The following is a 27,468-nucleotide window of genomic DNA, read 5'->3' on the forward strand; positions in this document are numbered from 1 at the left end:
ACAAAAGTTTTCCGAAAAGTGAAAGGCAGGTTTGAGTCTTATCTATTGTTACGGTAGTTGGTTTCCCATTTAAATCTATTACAAATGTTTTGTCTGTTCGCTTTATTCCTGGGTGTGGTCCAAAATATGGAAGTTTGAGTGGGGGAGGGGGCGAATTTTTTCGATTCATAAGAATATGTGTGTTGCATGTTTTTAATGACAGATTGACATACGTTTTGATATTGCCATGACTTGTTGAAACAGTAGGATTAAGTTTTCTCCTCATTACAATTAAATTAGAAATATAAGTAGTGGTAGCAGTGGTAATAGGATGTTTGAGAGATTCTGTAGAAACAAGATCGGATAGTAATCGTAAAGAAGTTCCGTATACCAGTTTGAGAGCTTGTTGTATTTAGATCATTTTCAATAGCTGTGTGTAATCCTAATAACACAAATGGTAGGATTTCTGTCCATTTAATATGTTCATGAGCTGTAAGAGCACTTTTGAGATGTCGGGCGATTCAAAATTGCGTCCTTGATTTGTTGTAATTGTGACAGGCGTTTCAAATCTAGAGCTCCAACCGTGTAAAAGAGTACGTGTTGTGGTCTCAGCAGACATATCTGAAGTAGGAATAACCTTAGGCCATTGGGTGAATCTATCAATAATAGTCAGGCAACATTAATTGCCGACCGATGGTGGTAGAGGTCCAGTAATGTCCAGGTATATGTGAGAAAAACGCACGTTAGGTAAAGCAAATGCGCTAATCGGAGCTTTAGTATGCTTAAAGACCTTAGCTCGCTGACATATGACACAACTTCGAACTTTCATTTTAATCTTTTCTCATACCAGTGCAAACGAATCTTTTGGAAATTAAATGTGGTAGCTGAAATTCCAGGATGCGAAAAATAATGCAAATTTTCGAAAATTATTTGCCTAAAAGATTTAGGAACGAAAGAACGGGCATGTTGGGTTGATCTATCACAAAACAGGTATATATCTTCAAGTGGAAAATAATGTTTTTCTAACTTCAGCGGTGAATTTGACTGAAAAAATTATTGCACTTCAGCAAGTCTTTTATAATTGTAGAATCATTATGATATTTTGGAAGCAGAAGACGTGAAAAATGAGCAATGCGCTCGACGAAACTTGAACCACAGACCTCTTGAATACGCGTCGAGCGTGCTGGCCATTACACCACGAAGGCATACCAGAAGGCGTGAGAAATACCTTATATACTCCCCCTTTTAAAGGGCGACTGGGGATTAGGGGACCCAATCGCGAAATCCTGGCGATGGAGAATCATCATCCACAAACGTTTTTAGTTCGGGCGCCATTGTAGAGACATTAGATTATTTTGTTAAAGCAGGAGAAATGAAAAATGAGCACTGCCGTCGCCGGGACTCGAACCACAGACCTCTCGAATACGCGTTGAGCATGCTGACCACTACACTACGAAGGCATGCTAATAAGGCGGAGAAATATCTTATATAATCAATAGCAAACGGTGGCGAGATAACATTGATCTCTATCCTAGATAATGTTTCAGCAATGATGATTTGTTTGCCATTTCATTACAATATCCGCCGAAAATTGAGATATATAATCCAAATGTCTGATTTGACGAGGGGGAACATTCATCAGGCTTTTGTTGTAAAGCGTGTATCAATGGTTTTTGATCCGCGTAAAACAGCTAATAGCTCACGATGGTACGTTGACCAATTTCGCTGAATTTTATGTTTCACGGACAAGAATGCTATTGGTTACCTATGGTTATTTCAAAATTGCATAAGAGAGCTGCCGATTGCTACGTCTGACGCACCGCTCCACAGATTCACTTTAGCACCAGGAATCGAGTATTCATGTAAGGTTGCTTCAGCAAATGGGGGCTTCTTTTGCTGCTGAAAATGCTACTTCAGCCTTCGCAGTCCATTAGAGTGAATTTTCAGGTTACTTACATTTCACTGATCAGTCTTTTTCGAAATGGGCAAGTGTCTTTGATTTTGTTGTTTTGCTATTTGCGAAGGGAGTAGCAGAGATTGGTTTGTCTACTTTCTGTTGGTTGTTTTGAAATTCAAATGGTTATTTAGTATTTGAAGATAATTTAGGCAAACCCAAATTTTCCGAAAAGGCAGGTTTGAGTATATCTATTGTTACGGTAGTTGGTTTCCTTGTTTGTATGGCCTTCTCTTGTTTGTATGATTTTCTTTTGTTGTATGGCCTTCTAAAAATTGCACCAATGGGGCTAAATTGTGAGCAGCCTTGGGAATAAACCTATGGTAAAAATTGTGGATACCGAGAAATCTGAGAAGCTGAGTAATCGTATTCGGTCTAGGAAAGTGTTGTATTGCTTGAACTCGATCAAGTAAGGGTGAAAGTTTCTATTTCGGAAACTCAAAATTCTAGAATCTAAGGAGGATGCTTCTGAAGTGCATTTACATAGTTTTAATAAAAGACCATAATGATTAAGACGTTCAAATAACGCTTGTAAATGATGACTATGCTCCCTATGAGTTTTGGATGCAGTCACTATGTCATCAATGCAGGCATAAACACCATCTAACCTCTAGTAACGTCATCAATGAATCGTTGAAATGTCCTTGAAGCATTGCACAGGCCAAATTGCTTTCGAATACTTTCGAAGAATCCGAAAGGGGTACAAATGGCTGTTTTATGGGTATCTTCAGATGCGACAGGAATCTGATGAAAAGCATTTACTAAGTCTATGAGAGAAAATATCTTAGTACCGCAGTTTACACGTAAAGTCAACTATACTGGAAACACTGATCTTTTATAGTCTACGCGTTTAAGGCGCGATAATAGCCAACCGGATGTCAGTCTCCACTTTCCTTTATAGGAACCATATGAAGCGGTGAGAAATAGTTGCTGTTCGATGGACGCATATGACCTAAATCAAATATGGTGTCTTCCTTTTGGCGGTTCTTAAAAAGTTCCTCTTTCCGTGAAATCATCAATCTTCATTAGCCCCTTCCCCAAGGGGTTACATAGTAGGGGGCCGAGGGGACCTTGACCTCTCGCGAAATGTAAGAAAGGAAAATATTTTTAAATTAAAAAAGAATTTTTAAAAGAAATAATCGAAAAGTACTTACGATCTCAGATCTTTGCATGAATGAAGCTAATACTGTGTTTAACCCTCTGAGCGTTATGACCGGGTTTAGGCGGTCAAGACGGCCTACCTCGAAAGCGTTACGGACGCTTCTAGGCGGTCACTGGAAAAGTGTTCGAAAGCGTTACTGACGGTTCTAGGCGGTCAGTGGTGAAGACCTCGAAAGCGTTATGACCGCCTTAAAGCGGCCGTGCAGATGTCTCCTGCCCCCCTTATTTCTGGAACCCTGGAGATCTCTAAATGACAGTTCTCAGTAGGAGGCAAAGAGGGTTGCTCTTTTTCGTTTTAGACCGCTATGTTTAATCGCCAAGAAAACGCTTGAACATGTAGTGGTTTATAAACAACAAACAAACGTGGACATTCTTCGCGAAATAAAAAAGTAGCATGTAAGCATGTTTTTTCAATACTCTCTTTAAACAGATAACATTTTCATAAAATATCCTTTAGTTTTTAAATTGATTGTTCAGAAATATGCGAAATGCTCGTGAATTCAATTAAAATAGCATTAGGAAATATTTAAACAAATTTACTTATGGATATATAGATACATAATTAAAACCGACAAGTTATAAGTTTCAATTATTCGAGCGAACGAATAGCGCATTTAATTACTGCATTTAATTTAATACTGCATTTAATATGAGTTATATAATTACATGTAAAGAATAACATAATTAAGCAATAATTCAAATAAAAATTAGCCATCAACAGTAATTTATAATAAGCGTATTTTGAACGGGTTTATGAAGCATAATCTAATTTGATAGTAAAAATAATAATGGCGAATTATTTATTCATTTTGGAACAATATTCGTCACTTATACTGGTTTGATGAAGTTCTGTTCAAATTCATTTCAAATATTCCAAATCTTTATATGTACATTGATTTCAATGCAATTTTTATTAGAAAAATATTCAATGAGTTTGATTTTCTTACATAATTGTAATTACATTGTTCAACGCAAAATAACAGCAAGCAGAAAGGCAAAGGTGTGTTAAAATTTCTGTATTTTGCTATATAAATTATTAAAATAACCAACCTACAGCCTAACAACTGAATGTCCAAAATATAACCCGCCACTTCTCTAAAAGTAACAAATTTCAGTTAAAAAAAAACCGCAGTAAATAAATAAAACGAAATACTATTAAGAAAAGAACCACGAAAATTTACTTTTTTATGTTTGCTTACTTTATTTTTAGTCCAAAGAGGCAATTTGCCCTGAAGGACTTTTAATTTCGCTTTGGCATTTTTCATTGAAAACTATAAACGGCGGATCACTTTTCAAATTGTTGCCACTAAATTTTATCGCTCTGTATTATACTTAAAGAAATTAAATAATGAAGAATCTGCATGAATGTACGTATGTTTCTAGCATTGTAATAAAACAACGGTACCTAGAGCTATCAAAATTTCAAAAATGGAAACCCTAATTTGAATTTGAAATTTGTTTTATTATCGATTTCATATTTTATAACACTTCAACGAATTTTTGATTAAAAAACTAAACGATTTCAAAGCGAGTAATGTCAACACCGTACGAAAAAAATCCCATTTTTATCTCCAGCGCGAGAGACTCTAAGATACGCTCATTTTAAAATAATTTTGAGATATTGCTGTTGAACTGAACTTTGTGGTTTGAGTACGAAGAACATGATATTTAATGAGGTAACACACAAAACGTTAAAAACGCTCCTTTGGACGTAGTTTAAAATCTGAAACCTTTCATATTTTTATTTATTAGTCCAAAGGGGCGTATTAGTATTTAAAACAATAGTCCTTGAGAGACTATTGTTTTAAATACTAATGCTGTTTTCGATTTTGCGATTTTGCGTTGAATCACTATAAACGGCGAATCACTTTTCAGACTGTTGCCACCAAATGTTAGAGTCCCGCATTACATTTGAAGTAAGTAAATAATGAAAATCTGCGTAAATGTGTGTATATTTCTGGCATTGTGATAAAAAAAAAAAAGGTTTGAAAAAAGACCATCCAAGTTTGAATGATGTAATCCTCCTACGAATATGGGCATGTGGAAGATCAAATTTGATATTATCTATTTCATATTTTGTGAAACTTTAACGAATTTTTGAGTAACAAACTCAACGATTTCAAAGCAAGCAATAGCAACACTCTACGGGGGTGGAAACCTTTTTATCTCTAGCGCGCGGAATTGTGTACCGGAAATTCTAAATATATGCTCATTTTAAAATTAATTATCGACATTGCTATTGAACTGAATTTTATGGTGTAAGTACAAAGAACATGATATTTAATAAATAAAGGTACCACTCAAAACGTTAAAGAAATGTCCTTTTAGACGTAATTTAAAATCTGAAACCTGTAAGATTTTTTTTTTTAATTTTTATTGTTTTTTGAATGTATGTTGTTTGCGAATGACGCAGTAGTCGTGTATAATTTGAATATATAATAATTATTTGTGCTATTTTTTATTTGAAATGCATATAATTCTCTAAAATAGTAGCATTCTTAGATTGAATATTGTCTAAGCAGGTGCAATGATATTTTAACTTCATTACCATATCAAATACAGTTTCTTTTTAATTTAAAAACTTCGTCAGCGGTCTGAAGCACCTTTTTGAATCATAGGATGAGTTTTACTAAAATTTGTATTAGTCCGAATTTTTATAAGTATTCAGAATTACTGAAATAAAAAAAGCTAAACTTTTAAGAATTACTTTATCAAAGTATTACATCTTAGGCCAGCAAGACCTGATTAGTAAAATCTGGGAAAGGATCTACGATTGTTTAGTAAGAAGTAAAAAAAAAAAAAGTACTCTAGGTCTAAGCAGTAAAAAAAAGCTTGTCCCTCTATCGAAAATTGTCACGTATGTTAGAAAGATTTTGCAAGACATTAACATTTTAGCTCAAACATGACTTTTTTAAAATTTAATCTCTTGTTTTGGAGATGGTGTTCAAGCATTTTACCATAATTTTATTTTCACATGTGCAGAATTTTTATATTTTTTATTGATCGCTGTATTTTTAACTTCCATAGCATAAATTAAAGAAATACACATAGCAACTTCAGCCTAAACAGATGACTTAAGAGAAATTTGTTTTGACATATTATGCGAAAGACTAAATAAATATTAAATGCTTTTGCAATTATGTGACATGACAGTAATTAGAAAACAATAACTGTAGATGTGCAAAAAAACTGTACTTATAACCTTCTGTATTTTTAAAGAAAGTGCAAAATAGTTCAGAATAGCAGATGGCTTTGAGATCATTCAGTAATGTCATCGTAAGTATATTCTCTTCACGTTTCGGAAGAACTGCAGTAGTTCAGATTTGTCGTAAAAGAGTAATTACACCCCTGGGGATTGGCGTACTTACGGAACGGAAAAACAAGCTTTGAAACATACTCATACAAAAGTCCTACCTTTTCTTCGACAGATAAATGACAGATGTGATAATTTGAACACATGCTTTCAATCAGTTGTTTCCTTCTAACAAAGCGTCTTGGGCGGCTAGCAGGATCCTAGCAAAGTCTTGAAATAGTCTCTTGTTTTAAATATGCTGTATTCGAACTCAAATTCAAAGACGGGCATTTAAAGATTTTATTAATGCTTTTTTTTTTTTTTTTTTACATTCGACGATTCAATATTTGTTTAAAAAATAAACACATAAATAAACTTGCATAGCAGATCAAAATTATGTTGCTGTGGAAATGTTTCATCAACAGTTATTAGTAGTTATAACAGCATAACTAAATAAGCCCATTTCGAAATATGGATGATATTGCATTCATTATTTTTAATCTGAAACAATATCAAGTTGTTATTACTAGGTAAAATGGCTTAAAACAAGCTCACACATTATAAGAAAATTTTTTAAAATGAAAATTGGATTCACTTTCTTTCACGTAATTTCTGACCAGTTCTTCCAAAATATTTTAAAGCTTACTTTACTACATAATAGAAATGTCTCCACGTTCGTTGTTTTTAGTTAGTAATTTTAATTGGGGCTGTTATATAAGAAGGCTATTTATCGTTGTTGTTGTGTTATAGTACTTATTTTATTATATAATGCAAATTTTTATCAATTGGTTAATTTTATAATGTATAGAGGAACTTAAAAAAGAACAAAAGTAATTTCCACCGTTATAATATGTCCTTAAATGGTTCCTAATAAAAACATAGTTAACTAAGTAGTATACTACATTATATTAATTAATTTACTAACCAAATTGCAAAAACATTTCAAATTCGAAATCCATCTTTTTACTAAGTACTTTTTGCAAAGTAACAAAAATTCTAATCCCTTTGTTGTTTAAATTAAAGATAAACAAAAAATGTTGTTTTTTTCCCCATGAAATGCTAATTTTATGTTATTTGATAAAAACTGGGAAGTGCAAAATCAAAATCCTGGCGAAATAGATATACTTATGAATGAACACAGCACACAAACATTTCTTCCCCCTAAGCACGAACACAAATAATATTTTAAACAGCTTAAAATGAATCTACATTCAAAGTATTTAATTTGTGATAGATAATGACAGCTGAAAATATTTTCCAATATTACAAGATAAAATGAGGTTATTTCTCAAATAGTTTCACAAATAAACTCACAAAATAAAGAACGCTTTTTTAAATTTTTAATTTGCAATACGTTAGATGCTTTATTGAAGAATTTGCAATAATATCGTTCTGATTTTCATTTTATACAAGATTGCCATCATGTTTCACTGATGAGCAACTTGCTAATTATTAGTCCAATGTAGAGTCCTCCTTCTGTTTTCTCATAAAATCGCTTTTGTAAATTTAGAGTTTAATTTAGCAAAACGTTTTCCACCTAAGTGGTAAAATGTCTTTGTAAAGGATTCCCTAAAGAAATCTGATTTGTATTTATGTTGCGTTTAGGTATATTTTCAAAAACACACGTTGCTGATTGTTATTTTTAATAGGTGAACAAAAGAAATATTTTTTCTAAGAAAGAATATAACTTAACTGCAAGCTATATCTTATTCCTAGATAGCGAAACTTGATTACAAACTCAATTTTTAAAATACATTTAATTATCTTTATGCTTTAAAAAATGTCTTGTCTGGTATTTGGACACCCACTTAACTTACACGTTGACCATTTAAATAGAGCACTACCAAATGGCACATTGAAAATGATCATCGCATACCTTTTCTGTTTCGCATCTCTTTCTCGGAAACAAATCTACCTATGTAGTAGATTAATGTATAGGTAGCAGACATTCTGTCACTGTCAGCCGAGCGGTAAAGTCGTTGAATAGTTGCAGAATACCGAGTTCTGACTTAAGTTCGATTCTAAGAGAACGGGCTGGCTGCATGGGCGTTTTCATAGTTTTCCGCATATGTAACATATATACGAGCAGTTTCTTTAAAAAGTCCTGGGGCCCACTAGCGGCCGAGCGGTAAAGTCGCTGAACACTGGTAGTTCGGTCCGAGGTTCGAATCCCGCGAACGGGCTGGCTGCATGGGTGTTTTCGTGGTTTTCACCATGTGTAACGTGTATACGAGCCAGTTTCCCTTAGAAAGTCCTCCACGAAGCCATCCCTTCCCTTAGGCAGATAGCCCTCGAGGCTTTGCCGTAATTAAATAACCTAACCTTTAAAAAGTCCTCCACGAAGAGACCTTCCTCTTAGGCAGACAGCTCTAGTATGCTTTGATGTAGTCAAATAAGCCAAAACATTCTGTTGGCGAAAAAGCAAGATTGCATTTATCATGAATAATTTCTAATGCAAAAGTTATACTTGTCACTAAGGAAAGAATTTATCTTTGTGTAAAATTCAGATTGCTTGAATTTTAATAATTCTCAGAAACGAAACACAAATAACAAAAAACTAAAAAAATATTCAGAATTAATTAAGATATATAAACGATGTAATTAAGCATATTTTTAGTAAGAAAGAATATTTTGTAATAAATAAATGAAAAATATATTTAATACTAAAGAATCCTCTATATATCTCTACAAAGTATAAAAATTACAAATATTTTTCAAGGTGCATGTGTATATGTACCTGATAAAAATATTTACATTGTTTATTATTCTAGCGATAATTTTAACCAGGTGCATATTTTCCGTGAGGCCTTTTCCGGAGATTTTTTTTCCCCGATATACATTTTCAGGATATTTTCTTGGCACTCGTTTTACTCAAGTGGTTAGATTAAAGTGTTATTTTGTACGCTGTGAAACCTAACTAGAATTTATTTTCATTCCATAGTTGCTTCACATAAATTTTCGATTTCATGTAATATTCAGTTTCATAATTGCACTATCATTTTGAGATTTACTATACTTTTCAGTTTTTTTTATTAAATGTTGTCTACAACTACTTTCAATAAAATACTGATATGATATATAATAGGGACATACACGTGCATACATGCTCACAAACATACATCACCATATGTATACACAGTGTTTTGTATGTGTGTTTACATATATCTATATATAGTTTACATGCAAAACAGTTTTAATAATTCCTACGAAAAATGTGATAAATTTTCACGAAATAAACTGCTTAAATTTTTATATATATATATATATATATATATATATTGCGCTTTCCATAGTTTAACATAAATGAAGTTTTTAAAGTCTGAATTTAAATAGTGATATTGTGTTCATATGTACTGTAATTACTGATGAAAGGATGTTTCTGAATTTAAAGCCAGGGTAGCTTAAATTACTAACAGACAGCAAATACACAACTTGAAATCAGAGTCTTTGGAAGAAGCAATAAATTTAGAATTTACGGCAGCTCCATTTCTCGTCATAGTTAACAAAATGAAAGAACTGAGAAAGATAGATAGCGGATGCTTTTTTGTCCTTGCACAAAGGTAATGGTCTCCCATATAAAGTAGAAAATGTACAAAGGTGGTAAGCTTTTAGTTCAATACCCCCTGGAGGTATATTTACGTTGAAGTCAACTTAAAGATTCCGCTATTAGGTGTTTTCTTTGAAAAGGGTAATATCTTTTTCAGCACATAACCAGAAATAAGAGTTTATGTTTTCATTACTTAATCTTCAAAGCTGTATAATTTGGAGCATCTGCTCGAAAAACTATTAACTTATTTTTCATTATTCATGAAAAAAATACACACCTGTGTAAATGTCTTAGAGAAATAATATCGTTAACAATTTTGCTACAAAGAAATTTTTTTTTTTTTTTGGTTTCTATTAACATCTCGATAATGCACGTAGTATATAAATACTTGCATTGTAACTCATATATAGCTAATTACAAGGAAATTGCATTGTAACTCGAAAATACATTTATTTTCTCAAGAAGCTCCTTCGTCCAAGCTGTTTACTTGTTTTCTACCCCCAAAGTGATTTTACTCTATAAAAGCCGAACTGCCTGATCTCATTCATCAGCCACTTCATCTATTCTGCTGTTGAGTTATGCGATATACATGCATACATACGTATGGACATACGTCGCGCTAAAACTAGTCATAAGTCCCAAATATAAAATTTCAACATTTTATGTTAAGTTATGCGACATACGTACGTGTAAACGTCATGATGGAACTATTCAAAATGGAAATTTCCTTTGAAATATGAAAATCGAAATGTTTCACGATTACAATACTTTATTTATTTCTCACAAGGGAAAACGGTGTCATAAATAACTAACTACTAATAAATTTATGATGCAATCTAAAGAATTATTTAAATCTAACACTTTAAACTGGAATAAACTTATAATATTTGAAAATTAAATATAAACATAATACTAAAATAAGTTGCGAATAATTTGTATTCGAAAAATTGGAACACGAGAGAAAAAAATTCTCACAAATTCCCTTTGTATATTAAAAAAGTATTTCCTCAGAAAATAAGGATAAAAAAATGCAAGATTAATTTTTCACCATTATCGAAGCAATTCCTTAAAGAAACTGGAAAATTAAAGCATTTTACATAGTTTCTATTACTGATGTATATTGACTAACTTTCTGTATTCGGCTCATATCTTGATTTAAGATACGAGTAATATACAGTATATGTGTTAGTGTGCAAATTATAAAGTAGCCAAATAGGAGATGAAATACTATTTTAGCAACCAGTCTCGTGACGAAGATACCATAAGGAGAAAAACTAATTTCACTCGCTAAATTCAACGGAGGGGAGAATTAGCTTAATTATATCCACATGGTAAGGGGGGCCCGCTTTTGAAGCAGTTTGAGTAAAAATGCTTGCCGCTTTTGCGACAGACCTGGTAAGAAAACACGATTATTTTTACGTCTTTTCCTGAAAAAACCCGTAACGCTCGGGGGGTTAAAAGAAAAGAGAGAGATGTTCAAACTCTGTGATGAATTTTTACAATGAACTAAAATATGGGGAAGGAGAGAGTGGAAGCGTGTTTACAGCACCACTCCTCCTGAACTAAAATGCGTTCACTACAGAACTGTGTCCTGAAGAACCATTGAATCCCCACTTTTGAATTAAAGAAAGTTTTTCCGGCTAGTCTTGGTAACGTGAAATAACACTTTCTTGCACAATAATAATATTTACAGCAAGAAAATGAAAAAATTAGAATGTCCTATTTCTGCTATAACTATTTATTATCATTATGCAAACAAAAGTGCCGGAACTGACCCGGAAACTAAACTAAACGATTTCATTCTTCTTTGTTTTAAAACCACAAATTTTAACCATCATAATTCAATAATTCAAACTTTTTATTACTAAGCACAAATGATAAACGTGCATTAAAACATACATACCTGTACTTGACTTACCCGTGAGAAATAGTTAAAATAAAAGGACAGTAAATCAGATCAAACATTTATCCTACGAAATGCTTCAGAAAGACTTAAGAAAAGCTTTCTAACTCTCAATTTACTTTTAACACATATTTCAAACAGAAACAAAGAAACAAAAACAAGAAACTAAAATTTCCATTAATAACTTTTGCATACTCAAATTTGAGAATGTTTTTGTTACAAAGAAAGCCACGTCCATGGTTACCACATGCAAATAAGCTCGGAAGAAAAAGCAGTCTTTCCCTAGTGCCCAGTCCTAGTGCCTAGTGAAGAAAGAAAGACAACATTTGAAAACTTTTTAATTGGTTTGTTTCCTTGTTTTATCGATTAGAGAAAAGCATGCGAAGTTATTTATCTAAGGTAGAACTTCCTAATAAAAATTGACTCGTATTCATCTTGAAACATTTTAGAAAAATCAGGAACCTAATTTTACACTGTATTTTAATCTGTTTCCTTTAAACGATTTCCTATTTATTGCACCCTTTTGAAACTGAAAGGAAAGCGTTACATAGATTCTAATATAACGCAACAGGAAAGCGTTACGTCGAAATCTATTTCCTTATTTTAAACTTTTAACAAACGAATTACATTGCATTAAGCATCTTTCCATTTTTAAAAAATAAAATGTCTCCGGGTAATTTAAAGTTTCCTAATTTTCAACAAAATAAATACCTAAAATTGTCCAATATTCGAAACATCTTCAGAACTACTTAATTCCAATGGCATGAAACAGTACCGGTGTGGAGTTAAGATTACAACAGTAGGAAACGTTTCCGTTAATACAGAAGCAAAACATTTTAAGTATTAAAACGTTAGCTTTTTTTTAATGATAATAAATAAAAATAATGCTTTTTAACGCAAAATAACTTAAATAGAAACTTACTAGTTTTCAGACATGCCCTTTCATCACTATAATCTCCGCAGTTGTTATATCCATCGCAGATGAAACCTTTATAGATACAATATCCATTGTCACAAAGGAAATTTCTTAGAGTATCACAAGGAAGACCTACAAAAATAATATGACACATATAAGGCATTCAAGGGGAAGTAATAAAAATTTTGAAGTATTATATTCAATTAACATTTGAATAAACTACTTCAGAAACTTAACACTAGCTAGGCAAAAGAAGAGGAATTGAACTAGTTGCACTTCTACTCAGATTAACGTTTTTGCATTTGAATCAATGTAGTCTTTAATTAAAATATAGTCTAAGACGAAAGCATATCAAGTTTTACTTAAGTAGAATATTGTTAGCGCTGTAGCATTCTACATGGCATGTAGAAAGGAAATACATTCCGACAAAAATACATATATATCAGCTTTCAGTTGTTGAGTGAAACATATTTTGGATGCGAAAGAGTAGAGAATGGTTTGATTAAACCTCTCTATAATGCCAATCTGACTGGGGATGTAACGGTGCCGTTTGAGTTTTGTCGATGCCGAGTAGCTTGCAGAGTTCTTTAATTAAAGTCGAGGTAAAATTTCTTCCTTGATCGGAATGTAACTGAACAGGCATTCCAAATCTGGAAATCCAATGCTGTATCATTACCTCTGTTACTGTGAAAGCCTCTTGATCAGAAATAAGATACGCCTCAGACCACTTGGTGAAGTAATCAATGACAAAAAGGATGTATCTGTTGCTATCAACAGTTTGTGGCAGAGTTTCCAGGATGTCAAAGGCGATGTGTTCAAAAGGTGCTCCTACACTGTAACGTTGCAGCCTCCGTCGGCTGCGTTTCTTCAGTCCTTTCTGGACTCGCACAGGCGTCGTAAGATTGGCACCGCTATTGCATTACTCCAGTAGAAGCGCTCTCGAACTCTGTGAAAGGTCTTCATTATTCCGAAGTGGCCTCCTGTACGGCTAATATTTAGTTCTTCAAGGACGTCCGAGATCTCGGAAGTAACAGCTGCTATCGGAAAGCGCTTCCATCATCCGATTCGAATGTCCGGTAAAAGACGTAGTTTGGAATATGAAGTGAGGTCCCAGAGAGCCCAATATTGTTTGTCGTAGGACTACAAATCGAAATGTCCTGTCAGGTTGGTTTTTCTGTTTGAAGACCCCATTATGTCAATTATGGGTTTAATGTCTCCGTCTCCCAGCTGGACTTTCCTGACTTTTTGTCACTCCATTGGTCTCGATCAGCCGATGTTGATGTTGTAATTTCTCGTGCGACTGGATTAAGCAGCTCGTATTTCGCTTCGGCCCTGAAATAATATCGGCAGATTTCTGGGCAAGGTCTTCTAGACAGGCCGTCGGCGTTTCCATGTGATGGTCCCTTCCGATGACGGATAGTTATGTCATATTCCTGGAGTCTCTGTATCTACTTGGCTATTCGACCTTCAGGATACTTGAAATATAAAAGTCAGGTAAACGATGCATGATCCGTGCCTAGCAGTAATTTTCAGCAGTAGTTTCTAAAAGATGGAAATGTTCTATGGCTTTAACTATGGCGAGCAACTCTTTGCTGGTGACACATTAATGCCTCTCCGGTTTAGATAGGCACTTGTTCCAGTAGGCCACGATACGTTCTTGGCCGTATATTTCCTGGGACAAAACAGCACCGACACTCTCATTTCTGGCATGTGTGTCAAGAATAAATGGTTCGTTGAGCTGAGGATACGTGAGGATTGGAACATATGTTAAAGCTTCCTTCAGGGTGTTAAATGCATTCTTACATTCCTTTGGCCACTAAAACTTTTGCTTGCTCTCTGTGAGCTTGTGAAAGGGTCTTGTGATGGAAGAAAAGCCCTTCGCGATTTTTCTATATTAGGTGCAAAGCCCTAGGAAACTTCTCAGCTGTTGGACATTTCTGGAGCGTCTCCAGCCTTTAACTGTTAATACTTTTTCAGGATCCGTACACACACCTTCAGCAAAAATGACATGTCCGGTGTAAGTCACTTCCTGTCTGAATAATTTATATTTGGAAGAACTTAACTTTAGATTGCCTTCTTTAAGTTTCTGAAGCACCATCCTAAGATCTTCTAGATGTTTTTAGAAACTCTTCCCGATGATCAAGATGTCATACAAGTATACCAGCCAGACTTCGTAATGAAGTCCCCTCAACACGGTCTCCATGAGGCGTTCGAATGTTGCCAGCGTATTACATAATCCAAACGGCATCACCGTGAACTGTCAAAGTCCTTGCCCGGTAGGTCTCTGCGCGGTCATTAGGATGTATCTCTACCTGCCAATATCAACTCTTTAAATCAAGGGTCGAAAACCACATGCTTTCAGAAAGAATGCCTAAAATGTCGTCAATTGTAGGAAGAGGGTAGCTAACTTTCTTCGTAAATTCATACAACCGGCGACAGTCAATGCAAAATCTAGTTGAACCGGCTTTCTCTGACCCGGACGATGGGTGATGCCCATGGAGTTGCTTAAGGCTCGATGAAATCGCTTTCTTGCATGTCCTTTAGAAAGTTCTCAATGACATCCCTACCTCTTCCTGTTTTTAGCAATCGGTAGACGTCTTGGATGTTGGATATTGCTTGATTGGTGGAATACTTTCATTATCGATTCTGTGCTGTGTCAAACTGGTTCGACCCACGTCAGAAGACGAGCGGAAGAAAACATCTCGAAATTTCTGAATGTCACGTTTGACAGCATTCCTTTCTTCATCTCCTAATTGTGCATTCTGCAATAATTTGGATGTAATACTCTCCGAAGACACGGATTCTGGATGTTTACTGTTTCGTTCAACTTTGGTTACTGCAGTACATGCTGCAACCACTTCACCTTTCCTAGTTATTTTCACTTTATCACTGACGTTAATGATATTTTAGATGCTACCGAGCTTCTGCCATCGAAATGTGTTATTTCACGGGCGCTCGCATCGTGTCTAGGAGGAGAGAGAAGCGTTCCGCTGGACTTCTTGGTGTCTGTGGGGCCTGCGATCTTGGGGGCCAGACTAAATGTTTCCCTGTTTTGTGGCATGATTCGCAATTTGTTCGGGTGGGGGGCGGCTATGAGAAATCTTAAGAAAAACTTGCACACGCTCAGTACAGTATTCTAGACAAAGTTTTTATGAAGTTTTGGAAACATAGGCAACTCGTCTTAGATCAAGCGAAGACCTGTGTATTCAGTGCTAGGATAATGAATGTTCAGCTGTACTGTAGTTTAATACATTACGCTGCTGGCACTGAGTATGAAATTTATGAGCTGCAATTAAACTATTCGCATGTTCTGAAAAAGATACTCTTTCAACTGGATACCTACTAGATTATTCGTTTCGCAACGTAACGATGCAACGCAACCCAAAGTAATTGTTCTGCTCATTGCTATTTATTTTTTCATCTTTATGTACAAGTTCAATAAGCTTACACAGCCTTGTAAGCCTGGGTAACATTAACTCACGAGCTCTAGAAAGACTGTAGAGGAATTACCCTCGTTTCTTTAACTGTAGGCAGACAAAGCCAGAAGAAGTACATAAATAGCCCTTTTATTCGATCAAAAATAATTAACAGTCGACCTCTATGGGTTTACATTAGCCAGCACTTTTGGTTTAACTTAAAGCACGTAATCTTGGACTTAAAATGCAATTTGGACTAGCCTAACCGTTCACAGGATAATGTAAACGCGCAGGATGACTCTGGCTCGTAGAAGCCGGTGAAACAAGCTTAATGGCTAGAAGCACTCAGCGCCACAGAATCAAATCGCTATTTAGTCACGATAACAACATAGCCTCAAGTAAGCAAAACGCGCTCTAAAATCCTTCGTTTGCAAAACCTTCGCTTAAATAATATTTCTTTCTCCTTTCAACTGAATAAACGCGCACTATCTAATTTACCTTCTGGCATGAAAAGCGCGGATGAAAAGAAGCGTGACAGTGAAGTTGCTTAACTTAAAAATAACTATTAGGCAAAATAAAAAAAATAAAATTCTCACATTTTTTTTCCCCTTTTTTTGGTCCATCGTATCCTATAAATGTTCCATCTCTCGCTTTACCTTCATATTTTCAAACCAAATACGGGTGCGGCGGCAAGAGGCTTGAGGCTTCTTCACGCCAGCTATCAGTAGACAGATGGATATCATTGCTGAACTCGTCTGCTTGTCAACTAAGTTCGTACAGGTGATCGATCATACCGGTGTTGTTTAGCCCTAAGATCTGTACAAGCGCAGTGCTGAATTTGCTGCTTTCCGAAATGCAAAGGCATTTTGAATGGAGCGTGATCTTTGACTTCTATATTCATTGCTAGTAAATTGTATTGCATTTTCTCATAATGCTTGATTGGAGTGCAAACTAGGAGACGTGATTCAGAAACACTTGGACATCTTATAAAATTAAAACGACAGCCTGGAGCAAAGGGCCTTCTGAAAGGCATAACAGATCTCATGCTTAAAAGGTCCATTTAAGCTGAATGTATTTTTATGCTTTCTCTTAATCTCTCATTTCATTTCCTCCACAGGAGAAGTTTCACGAACATGTTGGTAAGGAGATTTTCACCAAATTCTGAAATGACGCGTTATTTCTAGCAACGCGGACTATTTAGATTAATTTTTCCTAGATTTTATTAATTTTCTTTAAAAATTTTATTAACAGAGTTAAATCTTTGTTAAATGGACTCCATATAAATCTTTTGACCCTTTTAGTGTCATATAAAAGCTATATATTATCAATATGATTTAGGACATCTAGATTTCGAAGTTTTTCACCATATTATAAATACAGAAAAATAATGCTGATTTACCGTTTAAAGCAGTTCTAGACAGTATTATGTACGCTCACGAACTATTTATGAAATTCACTGTAATGTATAATATAAATGCATAATGTAGAAACGGACTTTTTTAAAAAAATGACATTTAGCAAACTTACCTGCAGTTGCTGTGTAGATCATAGAAACACCCTCCAGATTATCTGTTGCCCTTCCTCCTGCATGGGTAAAGTAGTGGATTCTGATAGACTTTCCGTAGTACTGCATATTTTCGTCCAGGTCATTTTTAGAACCACAAAGTGCAATACTGCGTTTTCCATCAGAAATCTAAGAATTTATAATGTAATGATATGGAATGAGAATAAAATATGAGAAATAATTAAAATAGAATAAAACAGTCTGTTATACAACACTTTATATTCGTTATAATTAGAATTACAGCAATAATTGTGTAATAACAATCGGACAAAGTATTCACTACTGCCAATTTTACACGTAACATTTAGGAATATTTATCAGTGTTTCCATAACACACTGTGATACAGAAAGAATGGGAGACGTACAGAATAACAGAGGTGCCTCTCTTAACTAACGCCTGACATTTTGAATGACTCGCATAATGAAAGAATGCACGAAATCTTTCTAATTTTTTAATCTTTGCTTAGGCTCATGAAAGTATACAAAATGGGTATGCACATAAACTAAAAATCAAACAGATTAGGGGGAAGTAAATATATTTTTTATTATTATATTACCACTAAAGAAGAGCGCACCCTTCTTGCGCAGAAACATGGAGAATCTTAGAAATTTCTTTTGACAGGAACAGGAGAACTCAAAGGTTCAAAGGGTCTACAATCATGAACCACCTTCTGAAAAAGAGGGAAGAATTCTAGGCTTCAAATACGCAGTACCAACTCCAGACACTAACTACTTTAGGACATTTTTATTGTGAAGAAGAAGTACATCTTCGTGAAACCTAGACCTCCCTCCTTCCAGAGAGAGATATGAGAAAAAACATGAAGAATAACCGTGTGTTCACCTCCACTCCAGTAGAAGAATGTAGAATAACTCTGACTACAAGCACAAAAACCATTTGAGTCCGGTACATATACAGTATATATAAATAATTTCATAACTAATTTATTAATGGCGAAAACAATCACACCATTCTTAATATTTCTAACATTAGTGGTGTTTAAATACTCTGTAAACTTTTTAATGAATTTTGCTATTTGGAATCAGGTTCCAAAATCGATTGTTCCCGTAAAGTTCGGGAAACAACGTCCCGCATAAGGAATACGTTTCGGGAACGGATAGAGTTTTCATGCGAGGCACCACATGGATTGCTAAACACTGGATTACTGAATGTTTTTAGCTTTTTTCGAAGTTTATGAGAGTGAGCATTCATGGATCAAAAGTCATTTGAAGTAGATTTGTAAATTTCAAGGACTGTAACAAAATTAATATTTCGTATACGATAACGAATAGGTAAAAATATGTCTGTCCTTTGATAATGCTGTGTTAATCAAACTGAATAGTATTTCCTTGAAATCTTTGAAAGATTGAAAACCCATAGAATTTCAGCAACTCGTAAAATAGATTATCATTTTCACGATCCTTGCTTACAGCTATGTTACGTAGTTAGGCTACGCAGCTAAGTCATGTGATCCTTTTCAGGCAGAATCTTTCTCCTGATATGCTGACCTACATGCAACTCAACTTTTACATTCTTCCGAATAAAAAGTTTCGGTTGGAAATTTACCTTTCAAACCAGTTCTGAGAGCACGCATTGCTAGGAAATGTTTTCTGTTACTTTCTTACTCTTTAATGTGATAGCGTCTTAGCACAACATAGTGCCACAGCTAAAACATTGTTAAATAGTAAAATTTATTTCATTAATCAGCTTCTAATCCTTAAGATAATTTAAAAAAGTTATGTAAAGTTGGTATAGTTGTTGATTTAATGAACTGTCAATTACACAAATAAACAATTTTTTATTATGAAGAAGTAGATATTGGTAAGAATCAACACAAGGATACCAAGAAGAGATTCTCACACTCTCAAATTTTCTTCCTATAAAAAAACTGAAATTGAAAAACATTTTTGAGAAACAACAGAAATTGTTAAGATGCAGAAAACACAATCTTTCCTTGCTGAAAATAATACAACATCAAGAGCAAATACTCCCATTCGTTGAACTTTCATATTAAAAGGTAGTCATAATAAAAATGCATATCCCCCTCCATATTATTTAGCTTTACTTATTAAAAAAGAGCTAAATGTAAAATATTTATCTTTTGTTCTTACAGAAATCATTTAAATAAGTAAACAAGTTTGCCCACGGCGTTTTCGACAAAAAATTAGAGTACTTTCCACGAAGTTACGTACAAAACGGTTAAAAGACTGTAATTGTGATTAACACTACTCCTTCTTGAACACTTGAATAAGGTGCCGGAAAAAAAATGCAAAAAAGGATTGTCATCATAGAGATAACGCCAAATAAATTATACCTACAAGAAAAAAAAATTAATCATTTTAATGTTTCTCAAGGCTAGTTTTACCATTAGATAAGCCTAGGAAATTGTCTAGAGACGTGGTTCTCAACGTTTTCAGCCCATGTACTCCTTTCCCCATTGTTAGAATATCATTAACCTTCCTCCTTTCCCAACCTCGCAAAATACATAGATAAATTAATTTAAATTTAGATTACTTTTTAACTTATTTCAAAAATTCAACAAAAAAATGCATACAAAATGTTGATAAATACCAACATTTGAATAAAAGTTGTATTTTATATTCAGAACTATAACTAAATACTTAAAAGATAAATAAAAAGTTGACTGCATTCCCCCTAAAGCTATGAAATTACCCCTAGGAGGAAATCCCCATGGTTAAAATCCCCTGGTCTAGAGGTCCCAATATACGGGAAACCATCTTTTATTCATGAACAAAGTAAAGGTAGATTACGATTTTTTGATTCTGGCAAAACATTGTTTGATTTAATAGTAAACAAATAATTAAAATAAATATATTTAGAATTTTAAATGCAAATAAGGAAACAACTACTACGATACAACTACTCGACTTATAGTAAAGTACTCGAGGGCTAGCTGCCGGGAAACAGCCCTTCGAGGACGACGTTTTAATGGAAACTGACTCGTGTTCATGTTACACATGGAAAAAAATCACGAAAGCTCTTATTCAGCCAGCTCACTTGTCGGAATTTGACCTCATGTCGAACTACCAGTGTTCAGAGATTTTAATGCTTGGCCCGTGATAAACCTTCACAAATAAGGAAAAGAAAAATGCATAGGAAACGAAAATGATATCAAATGATGCCATAGTAGTATATGAAAGTGGTTTTTATTCCATTATAGTACTTAATTTATATGTACATATTGTACATAGTAGAGACATTAGGTAATTTGGAAGCAGGAAAGATGAAAAGTGAGCAACCGCCTTAGCCGGGAATCGAAGCACAGACCTATGGAATACGCGCCCAGCATGCAGACCACTACACCAAGAAGGCGGTAGAAATACCTTATAACGTAATAATGAGTATATAAATATTGTTAAATCATCCGTTAAAAGAAAGTTTCTCAATATTAAAAGTAAATCAAGTATACAGCCACAAACCTTCTGTTTCAAAATAACTGCATCAAAATGCAAGAATAATGTAAACAGAAACACACATCATGTGTACTGTGAAGTAATAATAATAATAATAATAATTAAAGAAACAGGAGAGAAAGGGGATGTATGCGCGCTTTCTCTCAAGAGAACGCTCATTTAATTTGCATGACCAAATAAATGCATTTATTCGCCAGCGCAGTTTACAGGAAGAAAAAAATGGTAACCCTTCTCTTGAGTATTTTTTACTGTTCTCGGATTAATCATGATTTTGAATTAAACCTAGATGTTGCTCCTGGTATTACCCGGTTAATCAGGACATGACTGTACTTCTAAAGGTATGTTAAATATGTAAGTATACAGTTGTATGCATGCATTTCTTTGGTTTATGAACATTGCAACGTGTCTTGTGTAGGTAGGAAAGCGCAGTGAAACCTCACTAAAAACACCACTCATGGTTCAAGACGACACTGGTTTTCTAGGATGTGGTAGCTTTTCAAAGATGTCGTTCAGTACCAAGGTTTGTTTAGGGATTAAAGAATGCGTGCTAGTACTCTTAAAAGTAAGAGGTATATATGTAGACGCTGGCACAAGAGAGCTTAATTTTTTTCCTTTGTCTAGAGACATTAAATTATCTTGAGAAGGCCCTGATTTTTCTTCTTAGTACCAGCAATCTCTCATGAAGCAGCCAAAAACTATTTTAATAATTTTGAATCCACATGCAACCTTATAACATACAAGTCATAGAATACGCGAATATATATTCACAAAATATCCAGAATTTAAGGGTAATACTAATTTTTTACTCTTGGATATATAAATAAATATACAACTAAGAGAAAATAAGTGCATAGAAAATATCCAAGGCATGTACATGCAAAGTATTTAGAAAAAAAAAAAATTGCATGACTAAATACTCTTCAGCAGCTGACGGTATATCATTGATTCTAGTTTAAGAAATAAATCAAATAAAGTTACCTTTCAGAAAATGGAAACTTTTATCCGCAAAATATTATACGGAAAATACAAGAAATTTAAATTTTTATGTATTCCTGTTTAAGGAGAAAATTGAAGTTAGTCGTTTCTACCGTTATCTAACATATAGGTTTTATTAGCTTCTTTCCACTGGATTATTTTACACTGTTATTAACTCATGTCAGTCTTGATTACTTTTTGAGTTTTAAACATTCTGATGTTCCTAATGAAATATGATTACTTTTTGTCTTGAATGGAAAAATAATCGAGCTTTTGATATATTCCTTATCATCTTTGAAGCATTAAAAGGAACCTCCGTTGTTTTACTGCTGTAGTAAACTAATGCTAAAAAAAATTCAGATTTAGAGAATAAAAGTTATTTTTCTACTTTCAATTTAATTAAGCACAGAGTTCCTAAAAGCCTTTACAATCTTCATGTTGTAGGGTTTATATTTATTTTAACTAACATTTATTTTAAGTTTAAACTATCTTTCCTGTCAAGCCTTACTTTCCCCTGGAATTGCCAATGCCAGAGTATGTAAATTTTAGTAGAACGCGCAAGGATTCAAATTGTCAGCGGAAGTAATCTGAGTTAAATAGAAGGGAAACGAGTTCGAAAGTGTGCTTTCTTGCTTCACGAGCGTGGAGGTGGCTAGTTAGAAATTGAAGAACCACGCGTTTCGGCCTGTGTGCTTGCCTCGGCAGATCGTTAATCTTTCAACGTAATATTCAGAAGTTTGCTGAATTATCAGCGGTATCTTAGAACGCGGTGAGGTTAGTTACGTTTAGAGAGCCTCGTAGTTAGTCACTTGTTACTATCTCTTTTCAGTTTCTTATTTTTATTTTACCGCCGGGTCGGCGTAGTTTGTGAGCGTCAAGAGCACGCATTTGTAATTTCTAAAGTTGAATAAAAAGGGATTTAAACCCTTCTCAAGACTTTGTCTACTTTCCAGTTCTCAGCAGTCACCACTATTGTTGCGTGCAGGTTGGAAGCGCGCAACATTACATTGGCGCCCGAACACTTGTCGAACTGAAATGGCCGAAAATTGGATGGAAGTTGCTGGACAACAACAAGAAATGGCAAGCCAATTGGAAGGATTTGGATACCTGGTCCAGACGATGAGAGCGTCAATTAAGCCAAACGTCAATTTCGACGGAAAAAATTCGGTGGCGATGTTTCTAGAAGGCCTAGAAAATCACTTCCAGCTCTACCCTGTGCCTGAAAGACAAAAAGTTGCCATCGCCACATCTGCACTAAGAGGATAGGCCGCGCTATGGTGGAAGAATATAGGCAAATTTTTATTAGGGGAATTCGGAGGCCAGACATATACATTTGAAAATTTCAAAAAATCGTTATTAAAGGCCTTCCCCATAGTGAAAGATCGAGCAAAGCTAGAAGCCGAACTATATAGTTTTGCCTGCTAATTTATGTAACACATCTTTTTATAACAGGTCATAAGGTACTTTCTCCCTTCTTTCTGCATACTTTTGTGGTGTAACAGTAGCACACTTGGCAAGTATTTGAGAGGTCTAGGTTTGAGCGCCGCGAGGGCATTGGTCATTTTTTCACGTTTCCAGCGTTAAAACACCCTAATGACTCTACAGTAGCGCCCGAACTAAAAGAGGTGGTGGATGATAATTCTTCACCACAAGGATTTGGCGATTGGATCCCTTAATTCCGAGTCGCCCTTTAAAAAGGGGATTATATTTTCTCCTTACTTTCTGCATGCCTTCGTGGTGTAACGGTAGCACATTCGGCTAGTAATCCAGAGGCCCAAGTTCGAGTCCCAGCGAAGGCATTGCTTATTTTTCGTGTTTCTTGCTACAAATAACCTGATGACTTTACCAAGTGTGCAGCATTTTGTTAAATGCAATTATTCGGACAATAAGAATAATGCTTTCAACTTTATTACGAAATTTTCTGTGGAACATAACCGTGAAAGTATTGCTACGAAATGAAATCTTTAACTATAATTAATTTAAATAACATTTGATATTTTAAAAAAAGGAACAAACGAAAATTTCATTCACGGTTCAGCAGAATAAGCGTATTTAGCTAAAGTTAAAAATTAGATTTTAATGCAAAAAGAAATTTTTGATTTTATGAGGTATTTCTTCCACCTTCTTGGCATGCCTTCGTGGTGTGGTGGTCTGCACGCTGGGCGCGTATTCCAGAGGTCCGCGGTTCGATTCCCGGCGAAAGCGTTGCAAATTTTTCATCTCTCCGGCTTTTCCAATTAACCTAATGTCTCTACAGTTTCAACAATAAATTAGTGAACAATCAGCTTAGTATCGAACTTAGAGAGCGCTTAATTCATTGCAACTTAACTTTAATGAATGCATTAAGAACTAAATTGTATAAAATAATAAGACTTAAAATTGTGTAAAAATATGTCTTAAAAACTGCTTAATAAGCACAAATTAAGGCCTGCTGCATTTTAAAAGGAAAATTGAAAATCCACTTAAGAAAACATATTGAAAATTTAATGAATGCGTTAAAAGGAAAAATTTTAAAAAGATGAAGTAGAATTAATGAAAAATGAAGAAACATAAATTTGTGGGCGGGACTTAGCCTTGATCAATGCTATGGTGTCCAGTAGTCACCTTACGAAAACACATTCTGAGTAACTTAAGCAAAGATTATTTACAGCAAATTATTTACAACACGATACGATTTCAATAAAACTTGAACTTCTGGGATAAATATTAGCAATTTGAGCTAAAATGATTTAACAAAGATTATTTACAACAAGTTACGAGTTCTAATTAAACTTGATCTTCTGGGATAGATAATAGGATAAATAACGAAATTTCTTAAGTAAATATAGAGTAAATAAGCTTAAACTGAGTTCATATGAGTATATAGGAAAAGTACAAAATATATTTTACTTTTATATAATCGTGGCATCCAGGTCTGAATTGGACTTGTCTCACGTTAATTATAAGGCCATAAACTGACGTAATTTTGAAACTGCAGTTTCTTCCAAGACTGTATGTTCCCCTTCTGCTTGATTTTACTTCTCCTGTAGACTGCAGACCTACACTAGGTACCGAAATCCAAAGATCTTCACGTGAGTTTAAGTTACTTATGCGGCAGATATCGTCTAGATAATCTAAAAAATGTTTAAAATAAGGAATGCATAAAATTCATTAAATTACACGACAAGAACAAAATCCTCGAATTTTCTTTTCGCGTGGAATTGAACTAATAACACTATTTACGCATAAAACAGCTATATAGAAAGTGATTAAAAATATTTGACAAAAATGTAAAGAGGACCGATATAAGCAGATTTTAGAATGGGCGGAAATGTAGAATTGAGGTTGTACAGGGATTTGTTGGCCAGGTGGATAAAAACGTTTTGCTAGCATAAATCGTCATTCCTCTGGTTGATTTCCAAAAACATGCAGCTCTACACGAGAATGGAGCTCGCTAACATGCATTTCACATATGAGGCCTAAGGGAAACATATGCTCAAAGAGGGTACTCAGGTATTATGTGTTGCGCCTCCTTTGAGTAGCTGCTTAGTTTTAGCCCGATCCCTTAAGTTAAATGAATGTCGACTAGCTCCAATTCCTTGTAGAAATACACATTGCTCGAAAGCGCAAGGAGAACGAACGATTTACTTAGAAGAATGCTTTTATTTACCTCCCACACATTCGATTATAAAAACCAACTTACTTCGGTCCCCCTCTACCTATCTCTGCATTTTATCATATATATTTTAATCATCTTACATGATAAAACTACATCTTCTGCACTTTTAAAACTATACACAGATCACTTTGTAAAAGTTTATATCTATTTTAGATACCGAACGTAATTCAACATGTAATCAATGTTCTTACCTTGAAATATGTGTCGCAAATGAAAGGTGGGGTTCATGGACCGACGAGAAATTAACTAATTTTGAATGTTACTTCAATTATTAAGAAATGTTCATTAAAATATGTTTCAATGGCTTGGCAGAAGGCTATAGAACATAAAACAGAAACCTGTTACCGAATAATTCCATAAAGGTCACATAAAACAGAAACTTGTCACTCATGCATTCCGTAGAGGTAAGAATTCATGGAGCCACTCAACCGGGATAAGGGTTAGCGACGCTGACTGCTATAGCGAAGGGCCCAGGTTCGAATCCCGGAGGTGGAATGGATGTTCGTAAATGTATAGTGTCTGTGCGGCATAGGGGTACTCTAAATATGCGGCGAGACAAAAGTCCTCTCGAGAGATTGGTCCTAGGGAAAAAGGGGTGGGAGACTCTCGGACCTGTTTCCCCAGGGTGCTCTCCATCAAAATTTGGGGCGGTCCTACTGTCACCTGTATGGTGCTCAAAGCTCTTTCCAAAGACAGAAGCAAACTTGCACTCTTTGCCACGATAAATTTCGTGGGCTTGTGCTGATGTTACTGTCAGACAAGTGAGATAAGTCGCATCAACAACAGAAAAGGCGCAAATGTAGACAGGGGAATTAAAATATGCAGTATTCTTATGAGATAGAGGTTGGATCGCCGAATGCAAATAGGCAACCAAAATTAGCATAAAACGCAAATCCGCCGTCACGCCTTAAAAAGAGGCTTGCGAGAACCTAGACATCAGTTTGCAAGCAGAGATAGTTCCGTGTAATGCGAGATAACCAAAGCCGAAATGAAAGGTGGAGCCTTTCATTGCGATGAAGTGCCTTGGACGGTTGTCGGTTGTCGGTATGGTGCAAGACAATCCGCTGTTGTGAGAGAGATAAATGGGCATCATAGTGTCATCAATAGGCTGTGGTCTCGTTACCAAAGCGATCAAAACCCTACAAAAGACGTGGGTGTGGACATCGGAGGATTACCACAACTGCAGATGATCACTTCCTTTTGCTATGTTCAAGACGCCGTAGATCGCTAATAGCACACCAGATGGCGTCACATCTGTCTGCTGCTGTAGGACGGTCCATATCCCGCCAAACTGTCTGATCGACTGCACGAAGGTGGGCTATACACCTAACGACCTGTGGTTTGTATTCATTTGCCTCCATCTCATCTCAGAGCGCATTTGAACTGAGCCTGTGGATATGGCAGTTAGACACCAGAGTAGTGGGGCCATGTACTCTTTACGGATGAATCACGGTTTAACATCCTGATGGATTCCCGAAGGGCACTGACAGGGCGAGAGCCAGGGATACGCTATCGGGCGCCAAACATCGTCGACAGAGACCATTACAGAGGAGGATTCTTAATTGTATGAGCTGGGACAGAAACAAACGCCGCACCGTCACCTATACGTGATTCCTGGTGGTTTCGTCACAGCCGTCCGATATCGCAACGCAAACTTCCACGAGCACTGCA

At 35.1% G+C, this 27,468-nt stretch overlaps 1 protein-coding gene across 1 annotated transcript in view; it reads right to left on the reverse strand.

Annotated features, from left to right (window-relative positions):
* Positions 1–27,468, reverse strand: part of LOC118190981 (uncharacterized) — a 49,859-nt gene that overhangs the window by 16,293 nt on the left and 6,098 nt on the right. The window contains exons 2-4 of the mRNA XM_085808419.1: positions 25,029–25,252; positions 17,696–17,861; positions 12,759–12,884 (exon numbers count right to left, since the gene is read on the reverse strand). Coding sequence (XP_085664545.1) covers positions 12,759–12,884; positions 17,696–17,861; positions 25,029–25,252 — 516 coding nt within the window. The remainder of the gene's footprint in view (positions 1–12,758; positions 12,885–17,695; positions 17,862–25,028; positions 25,253–27,468) is intronic.

The sequence above is a fragment of the Stegodyphus dumicola genome, chromosome X1 (genome assembly GCF_044657685.1).
Source record: "Stegodyphus dumicola isolate Sdum_Otavi_A_Nest chromosome X1, ASM4465768v1".
Lineage (NCBI taxonomy): Eukaryota > Metazoa > Arthropoda > Arachnida > Araneae > Eresidae > Stegodyphus > Stegodyphus dumicola.